Below are 16382 nucleotides of genomic sequence, written 5' to 3'. Positions count from 1 at the left end.
AATTTTGTAGAAACTAAAACAAAAATCTCAATAATCAAAAGCAAGTGATGTATTTGCAAGGATTTTTTTTTACATAACTAAAAAATAGTATATTTTCCATGACTAAAAGTATATTTAAACAAAATATGCAAAAATAAATCATCTAGATTCATCAATATCTGATGTTCCCTTTATCAGGAAAAATAAATAAAAAAACTGATGTTCCCTTTCGTCTTCTCATGTTTACTTTATTCTTTTGGCTGATCCAACATCCTGCTTGTCATTTGGTCTTTTTTATCATGTTTGTATTAGTAACTTTATTACAACTCTCCCGAAATTGAACAAGACACACATATGAGACTAAATATTTGGAAAATAATTCAAAGCAGTGACTGGTGTGAAATACCAATAATACAGATTTAAGCGATTGAGGAGACATGCTATTTTATCATTGATAGATAATGTTTCATGACTAATTCACTTTGTCTGTGAAACACTTTTTATACAATAAAATGTGAATTATGAACGTTCATAATTTTTTTATTCTTACATAAATATACCTGCATTATATTAATCAAACATGTTCGATGTAATTTGATACATCAACCAATATTTAGAAACTAACCGACAATGCTTATATTATTAGTGTGTTATGTTATGTCTATAGTCTGAATTTCGGTTCTTGACATCCTTCTCAAATTTCTTCGAATGGTCTCTATTCTCAGATATGACACATCTTAGATATCTAGGAAAATTTAGATCATTTTGGTAGCTTATAATGTTATCATATGGTCTACTTTATTAACGAATTGAACATTTTTTTTATCAAACTATATTTACCTTACGATCAAACAACCGATTATCAGTAACTTCTTCATTATGAATATAAGTATTAACAAAGACTGACATAGTGTTTGAGTCTATATTTTATAGTGTATAGCATTTTTCTCTAAAAAAAACAAGCATTTTTCTATCATGGTAATATTTGATTGGGTATCTATGTAGAAAAATCACCCTATCGGTGCATAGTTGTAAAAAGTCAAAAAAGAATTAAAGTTGTAAACATTTTTTGTGGCAATATCTCTTTTTAATAAAAAAAACTATAATGTAAGAGCAATTTTTAATACTTGAATTACATAAACATTCTTTTTTACAAATAGATAAACATTCTTTTTAGTTCAATATATATTTTAATCAAGGCATCGAGCTACTAGATTTGAGTTCTTATTTTCGAACCTGATAAAATCACCCAATCCTCTTTTTTTTTGGGTCAAGTAGCATGGCAGCTAGAGTCACACCATTAAATGTGGAGAAGTGGGGTGTCCGGAGTTCGAACCCTGACCCCTGCATATAATATGCAATATCCCTACCAACTGAGCTAAGCTTACGGGAATCATGCCATTTTTTATTGCCAGCCAAAATAATAGCATGTCATTTCATATATATATTATGATGATATATTTAGAACTCCTACATTCTTTCAACAAAAAAAAAAAAGAATTCCTTATATCGAAACAAATTAATAATAATAATAATAATAATAATAATAATAATAATAATAATATAGTATTACCAAAAAAAATAAAATTAATATTAACTTATCTTTAATTAACGATTCAATTAAACAAAGTTTCTTTGTTTATTTTTTTCTTTTTCATTTCTTGACTCGATATTTCTTCTTTAATCAAATATAAATATTCATAAGATGATCCATTCGGCTTTAAACCAATAAACACAGCACATACCTTGTCTATTATCTAAATTATTTGCTCTTATCAGATCTAAGGTATCCTATGTAAATTAACTTATTTTGAGATATTCCCTGAAAAAAAACTTATTTTGAGATAGTTTTTTCATAATTCTAAAGTCTTGAAATACACACTAAACCCAACATGTGCTAAGTGCAACTTTTATTGGATAATAACTGGTGATATTCCTTTATGCCATCATAAGAATAATAGAATTTTTACATATAATGAAACAATGAGAGTAGATAATCCGGAAAAAAAGTGTTGTTACTATGGTAATGGCGTGTGAAGTAAAACAATAGAAGCAACTATGAATATTAGATTGGTTCCGCCAAATTTATGTGGGACCTACATGATTTAGTAAGACCCGTTCGAATTTCAACCAATTAGATAACGCGTGTTGAAAAGTGTCTTAGAAGAGTGTGTTGATAGCACTCCTCTTGAAAAATTAACAACTTCATTCATAATCATGGTCAAAAAGGAGACCCAACTGGAGGGGCAAGGCCAAGGTACCGCATTATCTTTAACCGCCTATCCTTCGTTTCTGATTTCATTGGATGCGTAACCTCCTGGAAGAGAATTTATTCATTCTATGTAAATGAGAAATAAGTTCTAGTAATGGTTGTGTCATAAGTATTGAGTTAGCAACTCACATCAAAATGAACCTTGGGTTTACGTTCCCTTTTCCCTCTCCGCTTCTCTTGAAAATCGTTGATTGTTCTGCTCGAGCTAGGTGAAGTGCATTTACCTGCTCAAACCATACTTTCATATTAAAAAAGCAAAAGGAAAAACAGAGAGAAAATCATTTTAGGAGGGTTTATGAATTATCTAGTGAGGCTAACAAATGTCCAAAACATGCACGGACAAATGACATTATCCGTGGGTAACAGACAAGACTACCCATGTGAGACTTTTTTGAAGGAAGTGATTCTCAAAACCCTTTTAGTGTGACTATCATATATCACTGTTATGGATTTACAATTTCTTTTATGGATATTCGACAAAACAAGCATTGAACAGCGCTTACAATGCATATTACTTTTGGTTAAAAATATAGTATTCAATTAAAGCACGAAATAAAACTGATTCTTCTCATTTGCTTATGCACCCATAGGACTCAGGAATGGGACTTCCTGTTCTAAACCACTTCACTGTGCAAAAGACGATTAGGAATAAAAATAAAAAACAGGAACATACCAGCTGAACGATCTTGCTGGTTGGAGTAAGTAGACCTATCAGGACTCAGATTTTGGCAAGAACTAAGTTGTGTCTTCCTTTGCAGGGCCTAGTATCATATAAATTAGAATACAAATGAAAATTTAAACAAGAGGGAAAAATGTACATATATATATATGTATAGAGAGAGAGAGAGAGATGAATCGTAAAATTTATTGTAACGAAAATATGCTTAACATACTTGCTTTAGAGCATCTTGAAAATCACTTGAAGGGTTATTGCTCCTTTCTTCAAAAGACTGCAATAAACATAAGACAATGATGATATATACTTTAAGCAAACAACCATAAAACTATCTCATTTACAGCCTACATAACAGAATTGTGAAATAAAGAACCTCGAAATTATCCAACAACCCATGCCTCAGAAAGAAAAAAGAAAAAAAAAAAAAGGTGTGGGGTGGGTTAGCAATGAAGATATATACTTTACGCAAACTGCGATAAAACTGTTTCCTTTACAAAGGTTAAATTTAAAGCCTGCATAACAGAATTGTGAGGCAAAAGCAACCTCGAAATTATCCAACAACCCAAGTCTTAAAAAAAAGGCGCGTTAGAACTTAGAAGAATTTATAACTTCAGAAATTGTTCAAACGCTAATTAAACGTTGTCTACGAAAGTGGACAAATTTATTCTCTCACATACGATGATATGAATTACATTTAGTTAAAATAAAGCTTTCTGTGCCCTCTTGTTTCTTCCTTTGAGGTTGAAGATGAGGGATTCTTCAACCACCTATTCTAGTGTGGATTTATTTAGATCTTACATGTTATCAAAATGTAAAAAAGAGATAGTGAACACCCTGAATTTGTAAGTACAAAATCATAGTGCGGAACATGAACTTGTATGTACAAAAGCATAGTGCAGGACAAGCATTAAACTTACATCCTCAAAAATTGAAATATCTGTGGCGGGATCAATCCAAGCACTGTGAACGTAAAAAGTAGAATTCAAAATGCAATCAGTAGACGATATTAGGTAAATCCAAGAAACTCCCAAGTATAATATATGCCCCAATACCTAGGATGATTTCCATAAAACTGCACTAAAACATTTCCATCATTAACACGGTCAGATAATGCACAGCTTTCTTCCATGATCTGGAAAAGTAATTTTTAAAAATGAATATAGATGAATGGAATAGTGATGCATAAATATCAGCTCCAGACCAAATTCATAAATTTTACCAACTAGAATCAAAGAGACGAGGATTCAAAACATTCTGAAGTATAACACACATCAATGCAACATCAAAAGAATGACAACTTGCATCAGTAGTGTATATATTATAACCTACAGAAGTATTCAACAAGTGAAGTGGAGGATAATTTTGTATTGAATGATTCTATGCACAAAAGTTCGATCTCTAGTAAATTGAAGATTTAAAAAATTTGGTACACAAAAATAGATTTTCAAAATATTAAATTTAACTGGGTAAACAACCATTTTGGTCTTTCAATGTGTGACGCGTTGTCATTATAGTCCCTGAATGTATCAAAATTACCAATACATCTCCGGATGTCACTGTATTTTCTAAATTTTTGGACTAAATTGACTAACGAAAAACACATTGGAGTACTAAAGTGACTAACAAAAAACACATTTGAGGATCAAACTAACAAAGGACACATTTGATGACCAAAATGACTAACTAAAGAAACACTTGAAGATGTGCTTTTAATTTAGACACTTCAGTAACGAAAATGACTGTTTACACAGCTTAACTTCTAGAGTTCCCATGAGAGAACATTGTCTACAAATCTTCACGCAAGAGAAGCAGACTAGAACGAGTAAACACGTAAATAAAAGGGAAGTTTGTCACGAATGTCAGCCAAGACAATATGAAGATGATATTCACTTGTATTTATATCATCAAGTCTTTAATTAACATAATGCTACTCAATTAAATACAATTCAAAAGAGAAAAGGAAAATACCATTAGGCTTAAACTGATATATTCCATTGGTTAAATCAAAAGCCAGTTTATTTTAAATCTAGATTATCCAATTTGAACGATAAGAACAAGTTGCAATATCCACATGCTTGTGAATTTTGTACTAAAAAAATTAGGTGGATAGTTTAGTGTATGCAAAGTGATCCTTTAGGGATGCCAAAAGGAGAAGGTGGGCTCCGTAAATATGAACCCTTTTGTCCAATTAACTTCATATTGGCCTCTGTAAACAACTAATATTACAAGATATCAAGCGAATACCTCAGCAGGCCACCACATTTGACAAGCTGTTCTTGCCCATACAACAGTTCCAGGTGTTACAGCAAGAGAACTGTTATCACTGACAGATGATTCACGTGGGGTAGATTCTGACATCTTAGTACAAGCATCCCTATAATGAAACAGAAAATCATAGGTTTCAGCCACTTACAAACATAAAAAGTGAAAGGTCTTAGAGTCAACTTAATTGTACTAGCATGCCAGTCCAATAAAGAGTAGACCTGTTTCCGGAAAGGTAAACTGAATCCAATTCTGCAACTCGAACATCAAAAGACTCAGATGAACAGACTGGTCTACCATCTTGGTAGTTGTTGCATCGAACCAGGGCATCATTAGAAAATTGTTTAACCGTCATTCTCCTCTCCAGCGAACTGTTTGCTGTGACATTGGACAATCTCACTTCACCGGAAGATGAGCCAGGTGAGGATTCTGTTTGAAAGAATTGGCCAGATGAAAGATCAGTCATATCTTTCTATAAAATTCAATCAAACTTCACTTATGATGGATAGGTGTTATAGAGAGTTCATTATTTGTTTATGACAAAAATATCCAATTCTACACTTTTCCTCCCGGACAAATAAGAAAAACAGAAGCCCCTGGAGCATTGAAATCAATCAAACAACAACAACCAAGCCTTATCCCACTAACCGGGGTTGGCTGCATGGATCAACCGACGCCATAATGGTCTATCATCATATACCATATTTCTAATTTTCTATCCAACTCATTAATCACTAGATCTTTATTAATAGTTTCTCTTATAGTTTTTTTGGGTCGTCCTCCTCTGCCTCTAGTGATTTGACTACTCTTCATCTGATTCTGATATACTCTTCTTACCAAAGGCCTATATGCTACATATAATTTCATTGTGAATATTCACCAAACAATTAAGCATGCTAACAAAGTGCCCTAAAACTGTCATCAAGCCAAGTATTGGTATACTTTGCAAGTATGATCTGTTGGCAAAAACTCACACACGCTGAATTGCCTTGGGATCTTTGATAGAAAATAAAGTAACAAATCATAAAGAAAGTAGGAGCATATACAAAGATTTAACATGGTTCGGAAGCTCTTGCCTACGTTTACAGAAACAACGAAATAAAAAGTATTCACCATCATCTCAAATGCTAAGGAAGGAGAAAAGGGGATCTAAACAATTGGAATTGGTTGTTTTTTGAATAACTAACTACAAATAATCAACTACAATTGAAGAAGTCATATTCAGGATTAAGCAACTAAACAAACAATGAAATTGAATTATAAGAAATTCAGAAGAATGATAGCATACCAATAGGAGGAATACGATTGAAAAAAGAGAAATCAGTGCGGCGTTTAGGAGGGTAACTTCTTGGCTGTTGAGAATGTTTGGCAACAAGATCAATCGGTGCCGTCTTCATCTTTTTCTTGCCCATTGTTGTATTGCCGAAAAGGAACCCTAAAATATGTTTGCAACACAATTTTGTTGCATTGTGTGTAGTAAGTTATTCGTGTTTGTTTTAGAATCATATAATATAATTGCTGCTGCTAACTACAATCAATTTACATGTATAGGATTCGGAATTATAGAACCAATAAGAGTGACTGATTCATTAATTCCTTCCCAAAAAATATTTTGTTTGCTACTACGTACAAGGTGTGTTCATAAGAGTTAACAAAACCTCCACCTAAAATTACAGTTTTACACCACTTTTTTTGAGGGAAACTTTAACACCAATTAATTATTTTTTATTTATGGTTTTGATTACATTTTATTTAATAATATATAAAAAAAATAAATTAAAAGTCTTGCTAGTGTTCTATGAATAAGGTTAAAAAACTATAAATAAAGGATCTACTTAAAAACATAGGTTGTTATTGTTGATCAAATAATAATTACGAAACTTTTTAATAAAAACTTATTTGTTTTAATTGCTTAACTAGTACCCGGCACTATTTAACATGATTTTATAAATCACTGTTCTTCAAATACTCAATTTGTAATAAAAAAAACAAATTTTTATCATTCCCCACATATTTCATATTAAACTATTTTGTTTAAAGCAATAAAATTATAATTAACCCTAAATTTTCAAATTTTGCAGATATTGACCCCTATTTTCAAGGTTGCTGAAGGTCGTAGAACTGCTATCCATGCTGTTTTAGTTAATGGTTCTAAGTGCATTATCATTTAATACTTACGCTCTGCTTCTGCCTAATGAACTTTCTATTATAGGCTTGCATTGTTACCTCAATTCAAGCTTTTATAGACACCTCCTTCAATGAAGGAATTTGGCGCTAAGATCCATTTATATCTTCTGCATTTTATTTATTTCAGGATCATATTTGTTGCTTAATTGTAAAATGATAACTTTGGTACATAATTTTCTAATATGCATGTGAACAAGAGACTTTTTGTGTGCTGAGTTGATATATTTTTGTTGATTCGGTATTAAAGTGTGGTTTTGGAAGGAAAAAGACATGTTGAACTCTGAACGAGTTTTAATGAATGAGTATTTTTAGACGAGTTTTAAAAAATGACATATGAGATTTATAGAAAATGATAAAATTTTAGTCTTTTACATTTCTTACATGTAGTATAGTTACTTTTTGTTTATGTTTTTTATTTGGTTTAGGTTGCCCTGTGAAAATGAAATTGTAATGTGAGATGAAATTAAAAATATTGTTGGAAATATGTTGTGCTTTAGCCTTTTAACTCGATTTTAATGTTGGAAACAAAAGGTCGTATTGTCTCGAAAAAAAACCGCATCAATCAATCCAACCCAAACTGCATGTTTTTTTTTTTATCTTGGAGATGACTTTTAACCTCAAAACGGAATCCAACCACACTGCGAACACTCTTACTCTAACACTTACAAAAAAGAAAAGAAACTCAAGTGATTTTCTAGTTATAAATTATAAATAGCTTACAAGCCAATTGAGTTATTTCCAATTAGAATTTGGTGAGAAGATATCATACCAACAATGCCGAGAGATGGATGGTTTGGACGTTTGGTCACCCTTAGAGCAAAGTTCACATCCATGCATTCAATGTAATAAGTTGAGAAATAATATTTGTACAACCATTTTAGTACAATTTTTGTACAACTTTCTCTCTCATACTCACATTATGTTTTTATTCTCTCTCTACCTTTTTCTCTCTTCATTGATTTTGATCAATGAAAAAAGAGAACAACAAAGTTGTCTCAAAAGTTGTACCAAAATGATTGTCAAAATATCATTGCTCAAATTTTAGAGGAGTGTTATTTGAACAACCATTTGGTTGACAACTTACATGACAACCATAATTTATAAAGAAAAAGTAGGTATTTGCACAAAAATCAAAACAATATAGAAATAAAGTAAAAAATAATGTGAGTATGAGAGAGAAAGTTGCTACAAAAATTGTCATAAAATAGATGTTAAAATATCATTTGTCTAAGTTTTATGTTCTCCTTTACATTCCTTGAAGTCGGTGCCATTCAGGACCGAAGCCAAATACGAGCCTCTAACTAACAAGACTAATTAGGGGAAAAGAGAAATAAAACAAATGAATATACACGCACCATATATTTAATAAAAATATTGATTAATGGATCTAAGAAATTATAGCTTAGAACTCAATTAAATAAAATTAAAAAAAAAAAAAAACACACAAACAATTATACGAGAAGCAGTATAATTTATGACAATTTTTATTAAAACACGTATCATATGAGCCAATGCATATTCAATCACCAAAATGTGATTGTTTATTCCTTACATACATACTATGGTATTTATTCAAGTTCACATAGTAAAGCTATATGGAATTTCAAGTTCGAGGGCAGAATGTGATGGTGTAGTTAGGTCCTTTGAAGCAAGTAAAAGTACTACTTTTATCATCATAAGCATAGCTATAAGCTTGAGGACATTGCTTTTCAAAAATATCAGAGTATTGGGTAGGCTTGCATTTATCGGGCGAGTTAAATTCTCCAGTGCAACAATATTGTGGCTGATTGAAAGCCGCACAAGCACTCTTGCAAGCAACAACTTTCCCATCAGGTCCTTTCATCTGCAACTCTGTCGGGCACACATCGTTGATATTCGCGGGACAACTCGAGGGTTTGCAATCACCGGTTCCACCTTGTGGAACAATGGACATGGGTACGTTGAACCCGTCAACATTGCTTATATCGTAGTAGTCTTGTCCACCGTTGGCTTCTACGTGTAGTTCTGCTAATGTTGCTGGTGGAACTGCACCGGCACCATTGCAAGCGACTTGGCCGGAGCCACAATCAGCAGTGGCGCAACTAAATTTTCCTGCATTGCTCGAGCATCCGGTTCGGCCCCAAAACCGACCTTCCCATGGGGATGGGACATCCACAGAGTCGGATTTTCCAGATGCTAGCTCAAATCCTGTTTTTGATAACTGAGGCTTTTGGGCACTTGTTAGGGTTCCTGGCCATACTGTGTATGGACATTTGTTCATGAATGTGATCTTAGCTCCATAAGCTCCTACAAGATGCAATGCAACACATGCATGAAAATATTGATTAGTTGACTTATTATGAAAAATCGATGCCTAAAGTAATCTCACATACTTTCTTTTTTTGGTCAATCTCACATACTTTCTAGGAGGGTAATAATTATTATGTTTAAATGTTGCACTGGACGTCTAATTATTTATATTTTCTAATTCTAATATTATTGCCAGAAATAATCATACGGGTCAGATACAATAAGACATTTATTGTTCACCCAAAAAATTAAAGACGTTTGTCGTTTGTGTATGAACAAATTAATTGAGAATGCTTTTGAAGTTATTTGTACAAGAACAGTTAATTAAGTTGGTAAGTTATAATCTTAAATTCGTTATATGTAAGTATTAAACTAAAATAACACTTATTGCCCTTTTGTAGCTCTTAAAATTGCTTTTAAATATCTATTTTGGATTTTCTGAATAATTTCATTAAAAAAACCGAAAAAATAAAATTCATTATCATGGTTCATATGCTAAATAAAAGAAAATAATCAATTATTACCGTTCCTACCGTATTTTTATGTATTTAGTTACAATGTTCATAATAAATTCAAAACATATATATTTAAAAGTGTTTTTCAAGAACCACGAATCAGATAGTTAGTGTTATTTTAGTTTATCCATAGTTTTTCTTAGAAAAAAAATAAGTAATTTTCTATTGTTTTATTAGAAGAAAAAAAAAACTAAACTGTTTAGTGTTTTTCACAAATGAACAGTATAAATTCTCTAATAAAGTTCCTATTAAAAAAATAACGAAGATAGCTAAGCTAGCAAGTCATGCATCAAATATATGGAAATCATAGCATATTAAATTTAGAAAGGAAAAGGAAAGGATTAATTGTTATCATACCACAGAAGGAGAATGCCAAAATAATGCAAAGAGCAAATTGGGTATTCATTATAGGATTCATATAGCTGGTTTTCTTAATTTGATGAATGGTTGTGAGTGAGGTATTAATTTTGTTTTGTGTATGATGCGATTTCTCGTTCAAATGTGTGATGGTATTTATAGGCTGCATAGCTTGAATAATCAACATGGATGCATGGTACGTGGTGGTTCAATATTGGCCATATTGGTGCGTGTTGGTAATGGAATGTATACGATCATTTTTCTGTGTAGACTCTTCCATGCGCTGCCAATCAGGTTGAAAACAACTCAGTTTCTACCGTTAATTATGGAGTGATTAATTTGTCTTAATTTGCAACTATGTATATTCATGATCATCATAAATAATCTTCACTATCAATCTATCATGATTTGTAACTAACTACTACTACGGTATTAGTGATATAATAAGATTAATTTTCAGACCCCGTGTTCTCTTTTTCTTTAAATTTTCAACTTCTTCCAAGAAAAATATAACACCTCTTGAATTTTTTTCGCTAAGGTGTTATTCACGGTGGCTAAATAAGTGATTCATTGTCTAATTGACTGGAATTAATTCTAGTCGATGAGAAACTATACATTTAGTTAATGTATTTCAGTCTTTTTTTTATGTTCCGTTGGATGTAATTGTTGTATATTTTAAATATTTCAAAAGTTATTATTATTATTATTACTATTATTAAAATGATGGGAATGGGTCACGGATAATGATTATAATGTCTAAGACATTGACCACCTTTGGTGTGAACATTTAGAGGAGTCCATCCGACGAATTGGTTACCGGTAAACTAATTGGGTGTGTATTGACATAAAGAAGAATCAATGCTGGCATTGCCTGGCGTGTATGGTAATAGTGTGAAAACATTACCTGCATGTCTCAGATTCGAATGCTGGCAAATGGATGGTGGTGGTGGTGATGGTGGTGGAAATATAAACGTGTTTAATATCTCCGAGTCTGTATTCTATAAGAACACAATTTCATTACGTGAAAAAGTAACAGAGTTACAAACCTTTTTTTTTTCTTCAAAGCTACTTCTTTCAGTGTTACAAAAATACTAAGTGCCTGAGTCATTGAGTCTGTGTATTTTTCTCGTGTCCTGATAGCCTCGGAATGATTACCTCCGAGATGAACCTGTTGTACTTTGGGGGAGTTGCGCAATTCTGCGGATAATTCCTTAGTTCAGTGACATAGTCACGCCTCAGATTTTACTTTTTATTTTCTTGTTTTGTAGGTTATGATCCTTCAGTCATCCGCAGTCAACAATCTAAGGAATTATGACTGGAAAGGGTTATGCAATGTTGTTACCAACCTACAACATGGTCGATGTTGTAGTTACTGGCTCTCTAACAATGGTCACCTACGACGAGCAGCTTGATGATGTTACTTGGAGTTGTGAATGAGTCTTTACATCATTGATGTAGTATTTTTGCATCAAACAATAGTAAGTATTTATATCGTCTCCTCAGGGACTGATGCAATATTCTAAGCCGTTCAACAATCGGTATCGTTCTGAGCTAAGGATTCAATATTGTTTTGTCTCATGAACTATAAACTAAGGACTTGTAAGAGATATGAGAGTTAACATGGAAATGATTATGTTGGGATTAAACTTCATCAACCTACATATACGTATTCTAGGATTAATGTTGCGGATTCTAATTATCAATTGATATTATCACATATTGCTCAACAACATCATTCGTGTCCAAATGATGTCGTGATTTCTATTGAGTCTTCTAATCGTCGATTTCCCAAACTATTAAACTTTCCAATAGTTAATTGTATCGTTGTATAGTTGATTTCCCAAACTATACAATGATACAAAAGCTTTAAGTTCCAATCTTCAAAGTGATTGTCAAACCTAAGTTCCATGTCTAGAACCTAAGCATTAATAGAAGATTATTCTCAACTAGATTCAAAAAGTATTTTTCAATAACAATTCAAATCCATAGGATAGAAATGAAAAGCAAGAATAACATCAATATCTTAAGATAATTTAGAATCACACAATATCCAAATCAAAGGGAATACATACTAATAGAGTTAACTACATTTAATCCCAACAAAAAGAGTTTAGCTACTCATTGTCATGGTAACCTTACAAGGAGAAAAGAAGAGATGGAATGGAAGCAAGCCATGATGTCTCAATGATCTTGTGAATCCCTTCAATCCTTGTGCCCCTTGCTCATTGAAGTTCTCTCTGTGTTTTCCCTGTTTTCTCTCTTCCTAAAGTGGCTTATGTTATGATTATTCTCTCTAAAATGAGCTTTTATACATATGCTGAAAAGTGACTTTTCGCCTGGCGAAATTTGGCTCGCCGTGGCGAAATGAGATGTCTTTGCCAGTGGGTTTCTGCCACGTCACTCTAATCAGATGAAATCGCCTTTTTTCGCCTGGCGGAATTTCTGCTCGCCATGGCGATGTGTTCTTGTCCTGTTTTTTCCAACTCTTTGGAACTGCTCGCCATTTGGCTCACCTGGCGAAATATTTCGCCTGGCGGAATTTCTGCTCGCCATGGCGAAGTGTTCTTGTCCTGTTTTTCCAACTCTCTGGAACTGCTTGCCTAGCGAAATATTTCGCCTGGCAGGATTTCTGCTCGCCAGGCGAAGTAGCTTTTGCCCACTTTTGTTCTTTTTGGTCCTTGCTTAATGTTTTGGCACTCAATTCCTACACAAATGGGTAGAGTAAGATTAATAAAGCGTAATAGGTCAATAATCACTTTTCTCTCGGCTTTTCCCTGAATAACTTTTGAAACAAGTAACAAACGTACCATAAATAATCATTTGAAATACTATTTTCTGACACTTATCAATCATCATGTAGAGGTGGTGAACCTTTGATTTGAAGAGAATGGCGAATAAGTTGTAGAAAATTACATTGTGGATATTTCACACAGGTTTTATCTACTCCATTTTACCTGTCCTTAATTTAAATGTATTTGTGTAAATTACAATCATGTGTTTGGGTGCATTTTCCTGGTTAATTATTTGAGCTAGCATAATCATATTGAAAATTGTTGATTTACTTGATTTGAAATATAGTATGTTTTGATTAATGAGGCATTTTGAAAATCTGATGTAAATTATTAAGCCCTTCTTTGTTTGAGACCGATCACCGGTAATTTTAACCGTGAGTTTCTAAAAGGTTTCATACTATATTTTATTGTAGTAGGTTAAATTACCTTTTTGGTCCTCTAACTATTTAGTTGGTATCGGATTGGTCCTCTAACTAAAAATTGATTTATTTCGATCCTCTAAGTTTCTCACCGTTACTACATTTAGTCATTTCTGTTAGTTTTATTCAAATAAATGTTAGGGTTTGTGTTATGTGGGTCCTCTAACTTTATTTATTAGCATCATTTTGGTCCTATTCCTTGTTAAGGTATTATGATTAAATAGTGACGGATATTATTGGTAACTGTTATGGTTCATATGTATGTGTGAAATAGGAGGTCAGGTACCCATATAACACAAATCCTAACGTTTATTTGAATAAAACTAACAGAAATGACTAAATGTAGTAACGGTGAGAAACTTAGAGGACCAAAATAAATCAATTTTTAGTTAGAGGACCAATCCGATACCAACTAAATAGTTAGAGGACCAAAAATGTAATTAAGCCGTTGTAGTACTCTTTGTTTGATTGATGACAATGATTTATCAAAGTTGAAAACTGAATTTCATAAATCATTATATGCCTCATACATACATATGTTTGTTGGATACTACTCAATTATTTTCCTTCTCGGACACATGTATTCAAGTTATATTGTCTTTAAAAATATTAGATGTGATATTTTATCTAAATGAGTGAGTGCAAACATGAGTAGTTAAAAACTGATTTAAAATTTATTTAAAGTGTGTAGAGCTTTGAGATGATTGTTAATCTGAATACTTTTGTGAGACTCAAAAGAACTAGTTTCTATTCACCTTCTTCATCTAATTGGTCGAGAAATGCCAGCTGAGACATGTGTTTACTTTGTGTATTCTATTAGATCTATGAAGTTCAATGTTTGCACATATTGGATATATGAGGTTGTATTATTGGGATTGCTTTTCATTGATAATTTTTAAACTAAACCTCATTTTTCGTCCTCTAAGTTTCAAAATGTTGTAATTTTGGCCCCCTATTAAAAAAAATGGCAAAAGTGACCCCATATGTTTAGGGAAATATACTCTTCTGACCTCCTAACATAAGGGAAATATGCTTTTTGACCCCTTATCTTTACAAAAAGTTGCGATTATGACCCCTTTTTTGGGACACGTGACGTCTTCTCAGCAATTTTTGGATGAAAGGGGCCAAAATTGCAATTTTTTTTAATAGAGGGCCAAAATTGCAACATTTTAGAACATAGGAGTAAAAAGTGCAGTTTAACCTAATCTTTAATAGAGTAGTTTTAGTTTTATTTGCTATCAACCATTAATTGAGTTAAGAGTTGTTTGCCGTAAATTAAAATGGTGTGGATACAAATTAAACTGAAATGTTTGATGATATATGAGAACTTTATTGAAATGTTTATGCTACAAATATATATTGTTTGAGTTAGTCTTTTTTTTTTTTTGAAGTGAAAACAACTTTCATTAACAAATTGCCGTAAGTGAAAACAACTTTCATAAACTTGTTTAATATCTTTGAGTCTGTATTCTATAAGAACACAATTTCATTACATGAAAAAGTAACAGAGTTACAAACCTTTTTTTTTCTTCAAAGCTACTTCTTTCAGTGTTACAAAAATACTAAGTGTCTGAGTCGTTGAGTCTGTGTATTTTTCTCTGTGTCCTGATAGCCTCGGAATGATTACCGTCGAGATGAACCTGTTGTACTCTGGGGGGAGTTGCACAATTCTGCGGATAATTCCTTAGTTTAGTGACATAGTCACGCCTCATGTTTTACTTTTTATTTTCTTGTTTTGCAGGTTATGATCCTTCAGTCATCCGCAGTCAGCAGTAATGTTTTGATTTGTTCTTCTCCTTTTAACTGTACTAGGTACATATGCTTGAACTTTGAATTAAACAGCAAAAGATATCTTCCTGAGAAACCTATAGGGTGCGATTTGTATGATCGTGTAATTTAATATGCTTGTGTGTCGCGGTGTTCAACCCGCGTTGGTGTCCAATGTATGACACTTTTTTTATACATGTCAAAAACCTCATACAAGTATTCAATTTTTTTTTATTATTTAATTTGTTTCGACGCTCCTTTTTTTTGAATCAGCCAAATTTATTAAATCTTGCCGGCGTAAGACACACCAAGCAAGAACATCGGAAAAATTACAAGGTGCCGGAAATATGCGGAACACCATCCCACACAAACGTCCCGTATACAAAAGGAACCTAAACCCAAAAATAAAGATAGCCGCTAACCACCCCAAACCAAAAATTCTGACAAAGAAATACTGCTATATAGCAGAACCTAACACACACAGAGGATAGAGGCGCGCCTGGCAACTGAAATAGCATAACAGAGGAAGAATAACTGAAAAGCACTTCCTGCTACAAACTAAAACAGCAACTGCACACCAGCCAAAAACAATCCAAAAATAGCAGCTCAAACCAAAATAAACAAGACCTCCTCAAAAACTCGGAACGAAACAACACCATTCATAATACATACAAACTGGAATATTGATCCGATTAAATGTCCACCTCCAAGATAACACCTTAACTTCCTCCACTAATTCATCCGCCTTCGTTACTTGGTCATTAAATATCCGATTATTCCGAGCTTTTCAAATCACCCAAATAGATGCATGCCAAATAAGCCACAAACCACAGCAGATTTTTTTATTCCTCACCCAACCATTCCAAC

General features: G+C 32.7%; 2 protein-coding genes across 2 annotated transcripts; both read right to left on the bottom strand.

Moving 5' to 3' along the window:
- Nucleotides 1–1874: 1874 nt before the first annotated feature.
- Nucleotides 1875–6863, bottom strand: LOC11427164 (uncharacterized). Its single transcript, XM_003625662.3, has 9 exons — nucleotides 6478–6863; nucleotides 5411–5618; nucleotides 5172–5301; nucleotides 3980–4059; nucleotides 3845–3887; nucleotides 3145–3201; nucleotides 2925–3012; nucleotides 2381–2475; nucleotides 1875–2296 (listed from the first exon to the last, which is right to left on the bottom strand). The coding sequence occupies exons 1-9, from the start codon at nucleotides 6599–6601 to the stop codon at nucleotides 2201–2203; spliced, it is 921 nt and encodes a 306-aa protein (XP_003625710.1). The 5' UTR covers nucleotides 6602–6863; the 3' UTR covers nucleotides 1875–2200.
- A 1981-nt stretch (nucleotides 6864–8844) lies between these two features.
- Nucleotides 8845–10694, bottom strand: LOC11431892 (thaumatin-like protein 1b). The gene is made up of 2 exons (XM_003625658.4): nucleotides 10538–10694; nucleotides 8845–9662 (listed from the first exon to the last, which is right to left on the bottom strand). Exons 1-2 carry the CDS (start codon nucleotides 10596–10598, stop codon nucleotides 8980–8982), a joined length of 744 nt encoding a protein of 247 aa, XP_003625706.3. The 5' UTR covers nucleotides 10599–10694; the 3' UTR covers nucleotides 8845–8979.
- Nucleotides 10695–16382: the final 5688 nt, after the last annotated feature.

Source organism: Medicago truncatula, chromosome 7, assembly GCF_003473485.1.
Source record: "Medicago truncatula cultivar Jemalong A17 chromosome 7, MtrunA17r5.0-ANR, whole genome shotgun sequence".
In the NCBI taxonomy this organism is placed as follows: Eukaryota; Viridiplantae; Streptophyta; class Magnoliopsida; order Fabales; family Fabaceae; genus Medicago; species Medicago truncatula.
Note: the sequence above shows the minus strand (reverse complement) of the source record. Positions and strands in the feature narration are given on the sequence as shown.